Source organism: Echinops telfairi, unplaced genomic scaffold (assembly GCF_000313985.2).
Source record: "Echinops telfairi isolate 266 unplaced genomic scaffold, ASM31398v2 ScPeMD7_7467;HRSCAF=8505_1, whole genome shotgun sequence".
Lineage (NCBI taxonomy): Eukaryota > Metazoa > Chordata > Mammalia > Afrosoricida > Tenrecidae > Echinops > Echinops telfairi.
In genome coordinates this window covers 22,943,161-22,960,953 of record NW_022111368.1, presented here as the reverse complement: position 1 = coordinate 22,960,953, position 17,793 = coordinate 22,943,161, and the positions used below count along the sequence as shown (strand labels likewise).

The 17,793-nt window shown below is 44.8% G+C and overlaps 1 protein-coding gene across 1 annotated transcript in view; it reads left to right on the top strand.

Annotated features, from left to right (window-relative positions):
• The first annotated feature begins 2,945 nt into the window (after positions 1-2,945).
• Positions 2,946-17,793, top strand: part of IL1R2 (interleukin 1 receptor type 2) — a 47,998-nt gene continuing 33,150 nt past the window's right edge. Inside the window, exon 1 of the mRNA XM_030888492.2 lies at positions 2,946-2,972. Coding sequence (XP_030744352.2) covers positions 2,959-2,972 — 14 coding nt within the window. The 5' untranslated portion in view covers positions 2,946-2,958. The remainder of the gene's footprint in view (positions 2,973-17,793) is intronic.

Sequence of the window (17,793 nt, the reverse complement as noted above, 5' to 3'; positions counted from 1 at the left end):
TTTTGTCATATCTTGCCCTGTCCGACGTCTCCCTTCACCCACTTTTCTGTTGTCCGTCCCCCAGGGAGGAGGTCACACATAGTTCCGAAGCATTCGTTCTTGACAGACAGCTTGTGACTCTGTGACTGTGTTTTTTCATAGAATGAAGCAAAGTTATGTAAATCCCTCTTTATGGATCATAAGATCAGCATTTACCCTTAAGTATGGGCAAAGTCCGATTTCACTTTCTCTCACTGGAGATATTAAGGTGTGGACTGTCTGAAATCGAGTGAACCGTAGACAGTAGGTCAGGCCAGCTGGGAGTGACGTGTCTGAGTGAACACAGGGAGGCTAGGGAGAGAAGGACTTGATTATTGCCATGTCCTCCTTTCAGGAAGGACCAGAGGATTTTGGTCAAAAAAATCTTTGTCCTGGGGTGAATTCATAACCTTGAAACTTATGAGGCTTGATCCAAAATGGAGAGTTTACTCTCCAGCCTTGTGCTAGTTACTGTCAATTTGGATCTGACTTATGTGCAATAGAAGGAAAAATCATTGGTCAATCCCGCACTATTGTCATGATCATTGGCATTCCCTTATGGCCACTAATGTCTTCCAACCTGGAGGCTCATCTTCCAGCACTCTATTGGACAATATTCTGTTGTGATCCATAGGGTCTTCATGGACTGATTTTGGGAAGTAGATTATCATACCTTTGTCGGGAAGCATCACTGACACTTGTCCGCCATGGAGGATCCTACTGGTATTTGGAAGGCTAGTACGTAGCTTTCAGTATCCTAGCAACAGACAAGTCACCATAACATTGATATATGGGCACTGGTCATCAATTATTAAATGACAGTAGATATTCCACCCACAACTGGTCCCTGGAATAAAAGAATAAACACGGGTAAATTGTAACGTTTGCCCCTTGCCCAACAAACTCCAAAGATGGTGAAATGAATAGAGCTCCTTGACCAGCATTCTAAGTGCCTGGAGCTCAATGTGTTCTGCTTGGATCTGATCACATCTCAATGTCCCTCTTGCTCCAAATTTACATTTTTCTCTACCCAATCTGAGTTTTGATCCCTGGGAGAAAAAAGATAACATTAGGGCAAATGAGTGTTTTTGACTTGTGTCTGTGTGGGGGTACATATAGAAAGCAAAACACGGACCACTTCAAGCATTTTGATGCACGCAATTCAGTGGTGTTAATTATGTTGACTCTGTTGTGTCACCACTATCCATTTCCAATTTTTTTTGCCCTTTATCAGTAACAAAATACCCCTTTAGCATCAAGTCCACTATTTCCTTCCCATCGCCCCTTTAAAGTCATTTGTTTCCAATAGAGAACTCTTAAGATTTATTAAGAGTTTATTAAGATTTATTAAGAGTTTCTTCACCTACCATTTCACTTGCAAGAGCTTGTTTCTAGGTGCCATATCGACTAACCTCACTGCTGACTCACAGGAACCTCCTGCGGGATTGCGAGACTATTTACGGGAGTAGAAAGCCCAGTCTTTCTCCCGAGGAGCTATTGGTGGTTTCGAATTGCTGACCATGAGGTTCACAGGCCAATGCGTCACCACTACATCAGATGCAACGTGTCACTAACGTAAAGAAGATAGGATCTTAAGTCTATTTTGAAAACTGCTCTTTTTTTCCATCCACCTTCAGGAAGGATCCAAATGACTCTTCCTTCTAAACCCCACTCAGCAGGCAAAGAAGCAAAGAACTGAAGGGGAGCAGCAGGCAAGTGAAGACCAAGAGGGCTGGAGACTAGGCGCCTTTCCTTTTAAAGGAAAGCACTGGCCGAGCCTTTACTCTCTTGACTTCACCTCCTCATTCTTATCAAGGAGAGGACAGGGTCCATACAGCTTTCTTCAGCTCAACTCACTTTACTGTCATCTACTCGATACTAACGCATAATGACCTCACAGGGAAGGGTAGAACTGCCCCTGTGAATTTCCAAGAATGTAATTCCTCAGGAGTAGAAAGCCGCATCTTTCTCCTGCAGACCGGCTAGTGGTTTTGAACTGCTGACCTTATGGGTAGCAGCCCAACACATAATGAGTCTGCCACCAGGGCTTCATAAGACTGTATGGTCTGAACTGATGCTGACAGTATAGGATTTCAAGCCCTCAGGCGTGGGAGGAAATGGAAGACAGAACTGACACTCAGCCCACCCTGGGAAGTGGTGTGAAGATCAGTGTAGAATCTAACAGCATTGGGTGCTTAATTTCTGTCCTTCCCTAACTCAATGGAGGTCAATTTGGGGTAGAGAGGGAAAACTTAATAGCACTGTTGGGCCCATTAGGGAGATTTAGGAGGCATTAGTTAGGAGCCCTGGTAGTGTACCTGTTATGCATTGGGCTGAGATCTGAATGGTCGGCAGTTCGAAACCACCAGCAGCTCCATGGGAGAAAGCCTGAGCTTTCTACTCACATACACAGTTACCTTCTCGGAACCCACAGGGGTAGTTATGAGTCGGCATTGACTCGGGGTCAGCGAGTTTGGGTTTGGTTTTGTACAGAGGTGACTTAGAACAGAATTGGTTCTTCTAGATGTCAACTACTCAGCTAGGCAACTTCCACAAACGGGGACAAATAATTGAAAAATCATCCTTTCCTTCATATAACAATGAGTAAGGCCCCTTCTCCTCTAATGGAGCCATTCTTAGGGGAAAAGAAACATACCACGTTCAAGACACCTCTCAGCAATAAATACATAATTTTTAACGAGTTACCAAAAAAAAAAAAAGGGAAATGTATGCAGAATTTCTGCCGCCACTTCCCCATCTGGGTGACGAGTACTGAAAAAGGTGTGTCTCCCGCAACCCAGTCAAAGCTGAGTGACACAGCCTAATTAGGAAATCCCTGTCCCAGAGGAGTATAAATCCCTACCCTGATTGCTGGCTTCTACTGCAGGTGAAAGTTGGGCTTGGCCGCCTTCCCCAGGCGAGAAGCAACAGGGTGAAAGAATGCAGACCTGTGGGTAAGTACTATGGGGGAGAGACAGACAGAGACCGACAGAGAGAGTGTTCTGAGTCAACTCACTTGGGGTGAATTTCCAGATTGAACCTCAGCTTCTTCATCTTTGGGACCTTCTTTGCCTGGGTGACACTCTGTGCCACATTCGGTGCTTCTTGAAACCCCAGGGCCTCGGGGTCTCTGCCCAACAAAGGGGCCGCTGCCTGGCGTTTCTAACCTTCTTGGCTAAGTCTCAGAGATAGGTACACATGCCGTAAAACTCCAACAAGAGGAAATCCGTTGCTCCACACTGGTTTCCACCTCCCAAGAGACTAAGCAGATGAGACCGAGACTGAATTGAGAAGCTTTTTTCCTTGGAAGGTTCATGGATTTTCGACTTTGCGATGGTTTCTTTATTTTTTATAGGCATAACTTGTCTGCTACCTGGACTCCGGGTGCTAGTGGCAGCCCAATGCCTGCGGTTCTCTCGGGGAGGTAGCATAGTTTGTGGTAGAGTATGGAGCCCCTGAGGCCACACAGTCTGGCTTAGAATTCCAGCTTTGTCTTTGACTAGCTGCATGTTGTTAGACAATTTAATTTTAGCCTCAGTTTCCTTGATGGTGATGCTGCTGCTGCTGCTGCTGTAGAGGAGTAAGTGAATGGACATAATATAAACACCTAGGCTTGTGCCTGCCACGACTTGCTTGCTTAATTTTCCTATCTGTTGTCCTCTATGGAATTCAATTGCCTTTTAGAAACTTTCCCTTTTCTTCAAACGCCGGCCCCTCCAGAGCCTCTCTCCCCACCATGCTCCGCTTCTAACAGGCTACGTTCTTGGTTAAGACTCTTCATTTCTCTGAGCTTGTTTGGTTAACTGGGCGGGTAATTGGCCCCATCTTTCCAGCCCCTCTTCGCCCTATGTCTGGGGTGGATCCTACTGCCTTTTCTCTTTATAATTCATCCCACGTCCATTCCATGCCCTCTGAGCTTGTGTCCTCCCTGGTCCATTTCCTCAGAGCTATGTCTTCCCAAGAGGTAGGGAGCCCCCAGCACCTCTGGGTGGTGGTATTCCCACAGGCACACACAGAAGAGAGGGTCTTCCCCTCAGCCTCATTTAAAACCATGCCCATTTTACTCTTTGAGCTGCTAACTGAAAGGTCAGCAGTTTGAAACCACCAGGGCTCCTCAGGAGAAAGGTGCGGTTTTCTACTCCCTTGAACAGTTAGTCTTGGAAACGCACAGGGGCACTTCTACTCTGTCCTAGAGGGTCGCTATGAATCCACAGTGACGATGCCAGTGAATTTGCTTTTGATTTTTTTGAGTTGTTTTCTTTTAAAAAATGTCTGTCGTTATCATACTTCCACGGCTCAGACTAGAGGTTGGGAGTAGCTGTGAGGACAATCTTTGTTCTTCCCTAGCCTGGGAGCCTCCTTCTAGGTTCCAGCAACATTCCTAGCAAGCAGCCTCTTCACTATCTTCACTCCGCTCTCCCAGATCAGCTTGTGAAACAATGAAAACCAGTTGCTGCCAAGTGGATTCTCCCTACGGTGTCAGAGCAGAACTAAGCCAGACTGGGTCAATGGCAAGTTTGCTGAAGGGAGAAATAAGCGGTCCCGAAGTAGTTTATTCCACCCTTTGTCTGTCAGTTTGTCTGTGGGCTCAGGCATGAGAACCATTGTGAGGAGGGCACAGGACCGTGCGCTATTTCGTTCTGTTGTGCACAGGGTCGGAGCCGACTCGATGGCATAGAATACTAACAAAGTAGTTTATAAAGAACTGGGTAGGGCAAGGGAGTGATGAGACTAAGAAGTGGAACAGGACCATGATGTTCAGCCTGAGGGCTCACTGGAATCACAGGGAAGCATACTAACTACCACTTCTGGGCCTCAGCCCTAGAAAACCTGATGTAGCTTACGTAGGGTGTCAGAGGGGACTGGTTTTGTAAAAGCTGCCCAGGTGATTCCAGTGCTCCATGCAGAATGAGAACCACTGGAAGAGGGCCCTCTGAGATGACAGAGGACCAACGTCATCTCCTCCACTCATTTTCATAGGGCCGACGGGGCTTAGGCCAGGAGCTGACCCCGGTCTCTCAACATCCCTGTCACCCTTCAGCTGCCTGCTGCCCGCTCCTTTCAGCAGCTTGCCTCCACGACAATGAACAAAACTGACAGGATCCCCAGGTCTCATTTCAGTGACGGGCCCAATCACTTGTCCTTCTGTATTTCATTTCTTCCGTTGTCCATGGGACAAGTCCCCATGCAAGACCCCCACCTTCCGCATTCACAACAAATTCAGCAAAAGACCTTTGGAAGTTCTGCTTTGAAACTGGCCTGAATATGCTCTTGACTTGAAGTAGCTCCCTCATCAATTTACCACGGGACATGAAGGGGTCTCCTAAAGACATCGTTCTCAAAGTGTGGTCGCCTGAATGACCACCAGAATCAGCATCCCCTGTTTAAAAAAAAAAATTGAGTTATTGGGCTCTCCCCCACCACATCTACTGAGTTAGACGTGCTCATTTGTTTCAAGTCCCCCAGGTGATTCTGAGGCAGGTTGAAGTTTGAAAGCCATTGACCTAGGGCACCGCGTTGATAGAGTGTTTTCTCAGAAAGAGAGTGGGTGATGATGATATCAAATACAGAATTGAATCTGTACCCCTGCACTGCTTCAGGGGACTCTACTATCCTGGGAGGAGGGAAGGGCTTTGGGTCCGGGGACCTTTGGATGACTCTGTTTTAGTGGTCCAGTGGAGTCCTGGGGTGTGTGTGCAAATGATGAACAAGCTCAACGGCTAGCAGAAAGGTTGGCATTTTGAGACCACTCAGTGGCAATTTGAAGAAAAGACAGACAATTTACTTTTGCAATATCAGTCAAGTAGCTGTCTTCCAAATTTCTTGGCATAGACGAATGAGTGCTTCCAGTGCTTCATTGGCTTGTTGAAACATTTGGTACTCCGGAAGTCCTTGGAGGTTTATTTTTGGCTAAGGCTTTCAGAGCTGCTTGCATTTCTCCCTTTAATATCATTGGTTCTTGCACGTCTCCTACCTCTTGAAATGGCCGAATGTCATGTCATTCTTTTTGACACAGTGACGTTGTGAGTACTCTTTCCATCTTCTTTTGGTGCTTCCTGCATCAGTCAACATTTTGCCCGTAGAATCTCGCAATGCTGCAATTTGAGGCTTGCCGTTTTCCTTGAGTTTGTCCAGTTTAAGATACGCTGAGTGTGCTGTTCCTTCTTGTTTTCCTAGTGCTAGATCATTGCATATTTCACTAGAATATTTTACTTTGTCTTCTTGAGCTGACCTTTGACATTTTCTATTCAGTTCTTTGACTTCATCCTTTCTTCCATTTGCCTTAGGTTAGTCTGTGACTAAGAAAAAAGTCCACGTGTACAGTTACCATTTGTGTTGTTGAAAAAAGGTATTTACAATGAAGAAGTCATTGGTCTTTCAAGATCTATCATGTAATCTCCAGCTTTGTTTCTGCCATCAGGACCATATTTTTCAACTACTGTTTCTTCCTTTTTGTTTTCAACTTTTTCATTCCAATCATGGATAATTATTAATACATCTTGACTGTCTGATCAATTTCCAACAGAAGATGTTGGTAGAATTCTTTAATTTCGGCATCACTAGCTTTAGTGGTTGGTGCATCGATGTGAATAATAGTTATGTTGATTAGATTTCCTTGTATAGGGATGGACATTATTTATCACATATGGCATTGGACTTCAAGATAGCACTTGAACTGTCCTTTTTGATGCTGACTGCAATGCCATTCCTCTTGATTGTGTCATTCCCAGCATAGTAAATCATATGAATCTCTGATTCAAAGTGGCCAAGACCAGTCCACTTCAATTCATGAACACCTCGGATATTCATCTTTATGCATCCCGTTTCCTTTTTAATGAGTTTCTGTTTGCCTAGACTCAGACTTCATAGATTCCAAGTTCTAATTATTAATTTGTTTGCAGCTGTTTCTTCTTGCTTTAAGTCATGCCCCGTCATCAAATGAAACCCCCCACAGCTCCAGCACGCCTTCTTCCATCCCTGTCACTATTATGGACTCTGCTTTGAGAAGGCAGCTCTTGTGCAGTCATAGTTTGACTGCCTCCCGACACGAGGGGCTCGTCTTCTGGTACTGTCTCTGACACGGTTCTGCTTCCAGTCATTAGCATGTCTGCAACTGGCAACGTTGTTTCCATGCTATTCATAGGGTTTTCAGTGGCTGATTACTCAAGTGGATTGCCTCTTCCTTCTTTGTAGTCTGTTCTTAGCCTGGGGGTTCTGCTGAAACCTCTTCCCTCTGGACAACCTTATTGGCATTGAAATACCCGTGGCATCACTTGTAGCATTGCAGCAACACGCAACCCATCACAGTATGACAAACTGTTAGACAAGTGGTGGACTCCCACGACTCGACTAGGTTATTATCTGGTAAAGAGGAAGTAAATTCCCCAATGAACTATCTCAGTTAATCACAAGGGACGTTATTCAGTCTTGGTCTGGTCTATTCAGGCAAACACTTTTGAAGAGGATCAGAGTCAATACCAGAGAGGTTTAAAACAGCATCAGATGCTCTCTAGTTGGCCTTGAAGAACCAAATGACCCTGTTGCAAAAGGGCCATTTAGGCCAGAAACAGTGCATGACCTTTAGGAGCTGACACCAGCTGAATGACAGCTAGCAAGAAAATGCAAATGTTTTTGCAATCTCATACTTTAAATAAATGGAATTCCATTAACAACGATATGAGCTTGAAATTCTGAGTTCTGGAAAGGGATTTAGCTGAACCATAATCTTCCCCGCAGTTCTCACAACGATAACTTGCAAACTTGGTTTTCTTTCTTAGTATTATAAGAACAAGAAAGTTTTGCTGGTTTTAAAATTAAGAATTTATTCTATGATAGAAAATTAGTTTTGAAAAACCCAGAACTTTTTATTATGAATGGCATGAAGGTTTGCAGAGCAAATCATCAGTTTTACATTCAACAATTCATACTCATTTCCTTTCATCTCATCCATTGCAAACCCTGCCATGTGCCATTGCTTATTCCATGTCCTGTCTGTGGTTCTTGTTTCCATTCCTCCTTTCCAGATACTTCTGACCTTTCGTCGTGGGGAGATGCTGCCCTTTTCCCCTTCGGTGGTTTATTATTTTAAGGTGTGTGTACTTCACTAGAGTTATTGGTCCCCTTGTAGACCTATCTATTTTCTGGCTGAAACTTGAGCCACCAGGGTGAGCTCCATTGCAGACCTGAAGGGTGACAAGGGACCATTGTCTTGGGTGGTCTCCTGGTCTCTAGCTGACCAGTAAGCCTGACATCTTTTGTGATTTTGAGATCTGTTCTACATTTTTCTCCCACTGCATTCAGGATCTGCTAATGTGAACCCTTTCAGAGTAGTTGGTGGTAGCAACTGGGGCACCATCTAGTTCTTCTGATCTCCAGGTGATGGAGACTGACATTTCCAGTCAAAATCATATGAGATTCTGAATAGAGCCCAAACATCTGGTCTATAGAACTGTGACCTCATAAGTGGGCATTCTTTTTAAGTCTGTGAGTTTGTAGTAATTTGTTACACAGCAATAGACAATGAACAGAACGTCTTAATGCTTCCTTGCTATGTTTACCAGTCCAATTTTGCAGTTAAAATTAAAAAAAATCTTGGCACTTTAACACAAGCTTATTTCCCACTTATCATCACCATTGCTTAGTTTGAGCCAATGGGGACAACTCATTATAGTTACATAAGAACTCAGTGCAACTGAAAAACAGAATTTACAGGTACCATCAACTGGAATCAAATGGTTTTGATATGAATACTGAAGGTGTGAAGAATCATTTTTATTTAACAGAAATATTAAAAAAAGAAAGAAAGAAAAGAAGGAAAAAGTAAAAGATGTAGCACGAACAACGTGAGTGCCACTGTAGGTATAATATAAATAAGCCAATAGATTTGCCGTGAGCACCGTATAGTGCTGCTTTATACCATCAAGGATTCTGCAGTCACAAGACTGCAGGACAAGAGATGGCTGGGAAAAAATGCCTTGACCTGGAAGGGGCATATGTCCTTGCTGTTCACGTTCCTAGTTAGAGGACCATGCATAACATGAAGGGTACAGCGAAGCAAGATCTGTTTGGAAAAAACAACCACCAGATGTTGGCACATGTACCACACTGTGCTCCTCAGTCACACCAGTTGGCTTGGTGGGGAAAGAAAGCAGGATGTTAGAGCTATTGTCCCCACAGGGAAGAAATCAGTCTAGCATCTGCAAGCCGAAGCAGCCAAAGAAAGGTGTGTGCGCGAATGACACACTTGCCGGCTGCTCCAGAGTGAAGGATTTCCTGGAGGGACTTTCTGAGTCTTTGGAAAACCCAATAAACTGGGTTGTCTTCGGTTTTAAGGTTGGGCTTTCTTGTGGTCAGGGATTTCCCATTGTATTTGCATTGATAACAATCTCTGGGTGTAGAATGAATCTTCGCTTCTGTTTTTGGATTGACTGTTGTCTGCTCTCCAGACACTCTCGACACAGGGTTCAGTAAAGCTGCTATGCTCTCTGTGACCTTCAGGGAAGGGTTCATTCTAGGTGGGCATATTGTTTCAGAGGGCAGAAGATGATCTTTCAAAGCCTGAAAAGAAAATCCCATTGGGTTTTATATTTTAACATTTTGGATGAGAATGATTCTTCCACACCCCCAACCCCAACAGTATGATTGGCAAGTAATTCACATATATTTACATATAATTTCAATAGTTCAGTCATTCAGCCATATCAAAGAGAAGTGTATGATCACTCCCACATCAATTTGAGAGCATTCCCTCTCTCCAGTGGTTAAACTGCCTGTCAGATGAGTTTATGCAGTCACAATCACAATCTGTTCTAGTGCTCCCCCTCCCATCTTCATTAGTTACTCCCCAAGTCCCCTTTCCCTCCCTATCATCCACCCCTACCCCTATATTCCCTATATCCCCTTGCATCAATTATTATTATTATGCCTCCACTCCTCCTGTGCTTCACAGCTGGGAGACCAAACAGAAAGCAATAAAAAACGAAATCTCACAAAGGTGATAAGGATAAAGACATAATAGTATACAGACAAAAATACAAATAGTGTATAAGAAAGAAAAGAACCCCCAACAATATTCAAAAAGCCAGGGAAGACATTTCTGTCATGGAACCAGTAAGAGGTACTTGCACCCAGAACAAATTCAGGCTGCATCTAATATAGGGTGGTCAGCTGGCCAGTGTTCAGTCCGATCCAGCACAATTAAGATGGCAGTGGTCTCTGCCTGACAGTAAGGCGGTTTGAGGTTCTTGTCTGTGGCTGGAGGGGATCTGCCAGTGGCTCGGTCTCACTCTGCACATGAGTTTAGGGCTCCCATCATCCCCCACCCCCCTCGAGAGATTGGGCGTTCATAAATTGCTCTGATGCTTTTCTCCTCACCATATTCAAATGTTGTTGTCATCTTTGGATCCCACACACTGGTGTGCTTCTTCTGTGTGGACTTAGGTGACTCCTCGCTTAGATGACTGCTTGTTTGAATATAAGCCTTTAGGACCCCAGACACGATTCTGGTGGATAGCTGGGCACCATCTGCTTTCTTCACCACGCTTTGCTGCAGCACCCTTATCTTCAGTGAGCCTTTCATGAAGCTGAGTATTGTGCAGGGCCATAATGTAAGAACTGATTGTTCTTAAGTTGGAGCTAGGACTTAGTGCAAACCCCAAACTGGCTGGGAATATTTCTAAACTTTATGTAACGTAATGAAAATTGATAATACAAATCGATGGCCCTCTCCCAATGTACCTTGACTATGTTTCCTAATACCCAAACCCAGACTCACTGCTATCAAGTCAATGCTGACTCGTAGTGATCATCTGTGGGTTTCCAAGACTGTAACTACTGGTGGTTTCCAACCGTCGACCATGCAGACCACAGCACAATGTATAACCAGTATGATAAACAAGGAAAAGGAGAATTAAACCAACCAATGCACATGATCTTCATCTCAGTAGGTTTAAATTTGTCTCTCTTGGATTTATTAAGTCTCTTGTGTAGATTCTCAGTCTTTTAGAATTTCTTGGAGACTCCCATTCTTCTAGGCAAGAAAGTATATGTCACCAACAACTAGCTGACATGTCACAGGGAATTGTGGCAGGTGCCTAATGCACATTTGCTCACCTAGGATGCCTTCTCTGGCTTCTTTTTAGAGCTCAAATTCTAAGCATCTTGCTTATAGAAGGTTTTGGAAGACTTGGCCAACTGACTGGAAGAGATTCATAGTTGTACCCATTCCAAAGAAAAGTGACCCAATGGATCGCTCAAATTATAGAACGATAGTATGGATATCACGTGCAAGTAGAATTTTGCTGAGGATCCCGCGACAATGGTTGCAGAGGTATATTGATAGGGAATTGCCAGATGTTCAGACTAGATTCAGAAGAGGTCGTGGAACAAGGGATATCATTGGTGATGTTAGATTGATCTTGTCAGACAGCATAGAATACCAAAAATAGGTTTATTTGTGTTTTATTGACTATGCAAAGGCTTTTGACCTTGTGGATCATAACAAACTATGAATAGCCTTGAGAAGAATGGGAATTCCAGAACACTTCATTGTGCTTATGGGAATCTGTACATGGATCAAGAGGCAGTTGTGCTAATGGACCAAGGGAATACTGCATGGTTCAAAATTAGGAAAGATGTGTGACAGAGTCGTATCTTCTCACCATAATTATTCTATCAGTATGCTGAGAAGATGATCAGAGAAGATGGATTATATGAAGCAGAATTTGGCACCAGGATTGGAGGAAGGCTTATGAACAACCTATGATCTACAGATGGCACAACCTTGCTTGCTGAACAGTGAGGCGCACTTGCTGATGACGATCAAGGACTGCAGCCTGTAGTATGGATTACGACTGAATGTACAGAAGACAAAAATCTTTACAACTGGACCAATAGGTGACATCAAGATAAATGAGAAAAGGTTGAAGTTGTCAAGGATTTTGTTTTTCTTGGATCCACAATCAATACTCCTGGAAGCAGCAGTCAAGGGATCAAATGATGCATTGCATTGGGTCAATCTGTTGCACAAGACCTCTTTAGAGCAATGAGAGGCAAGGATTTTATTTTGAGGACTAAATTTTATTTTGAGGGCTTGGCTGTAACCAAGCCATGGCATTTTCAATTGCATAAAATGCAAGTCAAAGTTGGATACTGCTCTACCGGGTCACTATATGTCAGAATCAACTCAATGGCAGTGAGTGTTTTGGAGGGCACAAGCACCAACCATTCAGAGCATGTCCTGTGGCTTTGTCGATGCATCAAGAGAAGGTCTGAACAGTTACAACTGTTCCTAAGCCTGAGCCCATTGTTGGAGCCATCACGCCAATCCACGCCCTTGAGGTTCACTTTAGAGGTTTCATGATCATTTTATGATGAAGCACCGTTGTCAATCATCCCCCTGGGGCGTAAGGCAATTCTATTGCTACACTCATTAATTGATCCAACAGCTAATGATTTAAGAGTATTGAGAAAAGGAAGTTCTGTAAGTGTGACCCAGCTCGGAACCGCAACCCATGAGTTGGTGACTTGTGCAGAGTGAACTCGTGAAACGATCGAGTGCTCAGAATTTAAGGTCTGATCCATCAGCAAGGAGGTGTTTCCACAGTTGGTCACATTGCTCTTTGCTGATTTAGCATCCTGTCGCCTGAGATCTAGGTCCCCTTGCCCTTGATCATGGCTGCCCCCTGACAGTGAAGATCTCGGATTCCTTTAATGAAAGCACAGGAGGAGGGTCCGGGGCCCTTCACTGCCCATGAAGAACGGAGGCAAACGGGGGCGTGATTAACGTAATTGGTAATCCTCAATTGTGCATCTGAAACATGTTGACTTGGCAAATGTTGTGTTAGATAATATGTTTAAAACAATAAGCTAGAAGCCAAGCGAAAGCAGGCAAAGCAAAGCAAAACAAAAAAGCCAACACCAACAAAACGGAGCCCAGCAGGGAACTCACCCTTGCCACTGTTCTACTTAAACCGACCCCACCATTATGTGCCCCCCCCCCTTCTTGGTCAATGTTCCTTGCGAAGTGAGACTCCTGTAGAAACCCAATTCGGAAACAGAACTAAACGTTTTCTCCTATCCACGCCCCGCTCTAGTTCCACCACTTGTGCCTTTGAGCCTGGAGTTGGATGGCTTTGACGCAGGCAGCAATGGCTCCCTGCTCCTTCTTTCAACTTCTCTGCGGTCACCTAGGAGCCCCAGGGGCCTTTCTCTTGTACTTGACCTTCCAACCAAGAAGGAACTTCTCCTATGTCATGTCCATTTCCTTCCTTTCTCGTGTGGCTGTTCTTTATTCTTCCCCTTTCCTGGGGGCCACCGTGGCAGAAGCACCCAAGTACCAAAAGGGAAACACCTGGGGAGATCATTAAACTAGTCTCCTTGTCCAGATGTTATGCTGTGTCCTATGCTAGAAAAAGTGGATTCTGGGCAAATTGTAGAGTTTCCTTTGTGGCTCTGGGAAATCATGATGAACATCAACGATGTTTGCTTTCATCACATCACATCAGTGGAGCACAGTGAGGTGCAGGGGTGGGGGGAGATTATGTGTCTTCTCTTGCAGTCCCACAGGGCTCTCCTGAGGTTCTTACATCTTTGTGTATGTGTGTGTGTGTGTGTTTGCTATCTCTCCCTCTGCTATTGGGTCATCAACTGACACAGTTTTCTGTATATTTTCTTCTAAAAGCTTCTCCATCTTTCTGATTCGCTGTCTCTAACTTGCTTTAGTTGAGGATTCTGCTGCTGCATCACGAATGGTTCTGAAACTTGGTGATTGACAAGAGCAACTGTTTTATTATCACTCACAAATGTTGTAGGTCAGGGATGTGAGACTGGCTCAGCTGAGTGAGTCTTCTGTCCCATAACCACAGATACAGTTCTGCCATCGTTACACAGCTGGAGAACCAGCTGGTCCAGAGAGCCTCAGATGGTGCTATTCATGTGTCTGACACTATTGAGGGGATTCTTGGGAGGCAAGGCAGAGGTGGGACTATCCGCCTTACACATGGCCTCCTTAGCAAGATGGTCTCTTATGCACGGTCTGGGTTTCCACAGAGCAAGTCTCCTAAGCAGATGGATACTGCGTGGGTTTTTTCCTGACTTGGTCTCAGAAGTCACACAGCATCTCTCCCGGGAGATCCTATTGGTTACACTCGAGTCACAGGGCCAACCCAGATTCAAGGGAGGTGAATTGGGCTCCACCTCTTGCTGGCCCAGTGGTGCGGTCATACTGTGGAGGACCATGTGGGATGGAAGACATTGGTAGGGCTGTCTTTGGAAAATACAGCCTGCCACTGTGAGAGCCAAGCCCATCTCACAGAGAGAAGAGTGGTTCTGATCGAGGCCCTGAGAACTTCTTTTGTGAGTAAAACATACACGCTGGTGGGCTAGGATTCTCTGACTTATTTTTCAGCTCTGCGAATCTTCTGTTCCTGTGTCCTCTGAGTTATGTTCTAGACGAACATGTTTTCTGAGGGCTTGATTACTCAACTATCTGGAATGTTTACTATACTCAGATTGGAAGAGAAATGTGGGCAGTGGATGCTTCACTTGGTTGAAAGAGGGTGCATCCACTCACAATCAACTCTGTACCCAGTACCGAATCCACGTCACCCAGTGAAGGTCCCCAGAGCACAGAGGGTGCTCTGGTTGTACTATTTTTACTGGCTCTGGTACTTTGAGCAAGTGAGTTGACCAGGCTCCGTGGGGACCTGAGTAAGCCCCCTGACTTGGTGTCTTGAACTGGTATCCTAGGCTGTGGCCTAAACTTAAATCTAGATTAATTTAGCATTCTAGGATTTTAGACTTGGGAGGGACCTGGTTGTTCTCACCAGCTTAACCCTCACATTTTAGAGATGAAGAAACTGACCAGGTTGGTTAAGTGGCTTGCGTAAGATCACATAACTGGCTAATGATAGAGTGAAGAGGGGATTCCACCTTCAATCTCCAGTTCCACATGCTTAAAGGCTCTATCACTAAGATGTGAGTCTAAATGGAAGCTGCTTTGTAAACAGTACAATAATGTGTGGGTATTTATAATTTTGTATTTCTATGTTTGTTAAGCACATTTCTATAATGTGGATCGATGTACATAGACTTGTTGATGCCGCTATGTGAAGTTGTCCATATAATCACTGCTATTAGTTAAGCTCTGGCGGCATGGTGGTTACATGTTGGGCTGCAAACCCATAAGGTCAGCAGTTCAAAACCACCCGCCACTCTGAGGAAGAAAAGATGAGGCTTTCTACTACCATAGAGTTACCGTCTCAGAAACCCACAAGGCCAGTTCTACCCTGTCCTGTAGGGTCACCATGAATCAGCATCGACTTACTGGCAGTCAGTTTGATTTGATGTTTTTTTATTAGTTAACCTACCAACGATGTTACTAGATAGTTCCTGGCGGTGGGTAGGCCCTTATCAAGAATTCGATATGCAGAGAATAGAAGCGCTGATTTCTCACTTAGCTTCTGGCCACTGTGTGATCTTGAGGAAATGACTTACCTCTCCGGCTCTGTAAACTTCTGACAAGGGCCACCCTTGTAAAGTGCTTTCTCTTTGCTAGCACAGTTCCAGGATTTTTACATGTCACACATACTCTTATCCTCCTTAAGGAGCCCTGGGAACGCAGTGGTTCAGTGCTTGGCTGCACATTGAAAGGCCAGAGGTTCAAGCTCACTAGTTGCTTCATGGTAGAAGGATGTGGCCGTTGGCTCTCAGAAAGATTACAGCTTTGAAAGTCCTGTGGTACATTTCTACTCTGTCCTACAGGATCACTGGGTCGGAAACAACTCAGAGCCAGTGGGTTTAATGCTCCTTTGATGCTGCTCAGGGTCTATCTGTTTGAGCGTCAGGGAGAAGACGGAGCCTCAGAGAGGGAGTGTAGGCTACTCAGCGTCATCCAGATGCAGAGGCAGAAAGGTGGATTCACGTTCTGTCCGACACTCAAGTCCATGGGCTTTTCTCTCTGGCCCTCCATACAGACTTCCGAGTTCACACAACTTTGGGAAAGTCCTGACAGACTGCTTCTGAACTGCCCCAGATGATGGAATCTGATAAGTGGGTAGAGATTAGAGACAGGCAACTGTGGACTTTGAAATGAAATTTCCGATCATGGGAACCTCCCGAGACTGGGGGTGGCTATCAAGAAGAATGCTAAGCTCGGCCACCTATGGTGAATGCTGGGTTTCAGGTGAACTATTTGAAGTTTTGTGGCTTCTGAAACCCTTTCTAGCTCCAGGTTTTGCTGTTTGTACAGAGCAAAGAAAGAGCACCGAGACCGCATATGGTGCAGGCTAGTGTTTCCATAACCCCAAAGTGCCCTTGGTTTGGATCCCACTCACACTGACCTTACAGGACAGAGAAGCCCTGCCCCATAGGGTTCCTGAGGCCATTAATCTTTCTGGAAGCAGACTTCCACACATTTCTCCTGGGAGGGTCGGTGGGTTCAAACTGCCAACCTTTTGGTCAGCAGCCAAGTGTTTTAACTAGGGCTCCTTAGGCTTATGTTTCTATCTTATTTCATTAGCTCATTAACTCTGTAAAATGTGGGTTCCGTAAACTTTGCCTTGGGCAAATTACTAAATGTATCTGAGCCTGTTTCTACGGTTTCAGGTTTAGAAGGAGCATGATACACTCTGGCCGCCTCCTGGGCTTTGTTCTGTGAGCGGTGCAGACCGGGGACTTGGTCCTACACGAATACCAGGCAGGGAGTGTTCGCAGCCTGATTGATTCACACTGTAAGTGCATAAGGCATCATGGACAGATGGCTTCCTCATCAGTCATGCTGGAGGAGGAAGTTGACGATTCTCAGGCGAGGGAAGTCTTAGTCTTGTGGGTGTTAACTTGTGGGAAAACTTGTTGTCTGATGCAGGAGGAAGGGGAAGGAAGCCTCTCTCAGTCAGTGGTGCCAGCATCTTTGGGAGTCCTGAAAGAATGCACAGAGTAGGTGAGAGAATGGGAAAAGGGGTGCTTTGCTGAAGTATCGCTTCCTCAGTGGTTCTGGAAGCAGAACTTGATCAAGGTCAAATATTTGGCAGGGAAAGAATGGATTTAGTGAAAAGGGGTATTTGGTGGGAAAGGTAATACACAAAGCAAATGCCTAGCCTTTAGTGGAACCACCTTGTACCTCTTTAGGTGTGCCCTGCTGAGATTCAGCTCCACACGGCCTGCAGCCATGGCTTTCTAGTACACAGTTCCATTTCCCTGGCCATCCTGTGGGATCAGGAACACGATATGCAAGACACAAAACCAAACCACTCCAGGATTGTCAGGGAGTCGACTTTGCCTCACGATGCGCCCATGCATTGCAGAATGCTACTGAGCTCTATTTTTATTGTTCTTTGTGTGTGTGTGTGTGTGTGTGTGTGTATGAGATCTTTAGGGAAGCAGTTTGCCAGGCCTTTCTTCCCTGGTTCTGCTGGGTGGGTTTGAACCACCACCATGTAGGTGAGTAGTCGAGTGCAAATCAGGGGCTGGGTAAAGGACATCCTGACCCTGTCTCTGAACCTTGGGAGCTTCTCTGTGATGGAAAATCTGGAATTCTGTGCTTTCCACAGGCTTAGTTAAAAAATACTCTTTTATTACTTCAGTTTTGGCTCAGACTTTTTTTTCAACATTATTTTTGATATCATCGTTTATTTTCCCATGGGGTTGAGAAGGTTTTATACCATGTGCATGAAGCAATAGAGTTGGACTTTCAGGAATTTGTTTTCCATACTGTGGATGAGTAAATTATAGGTATATGGCATGATAGCTATTTGACATTATTAATATTAAAAATCC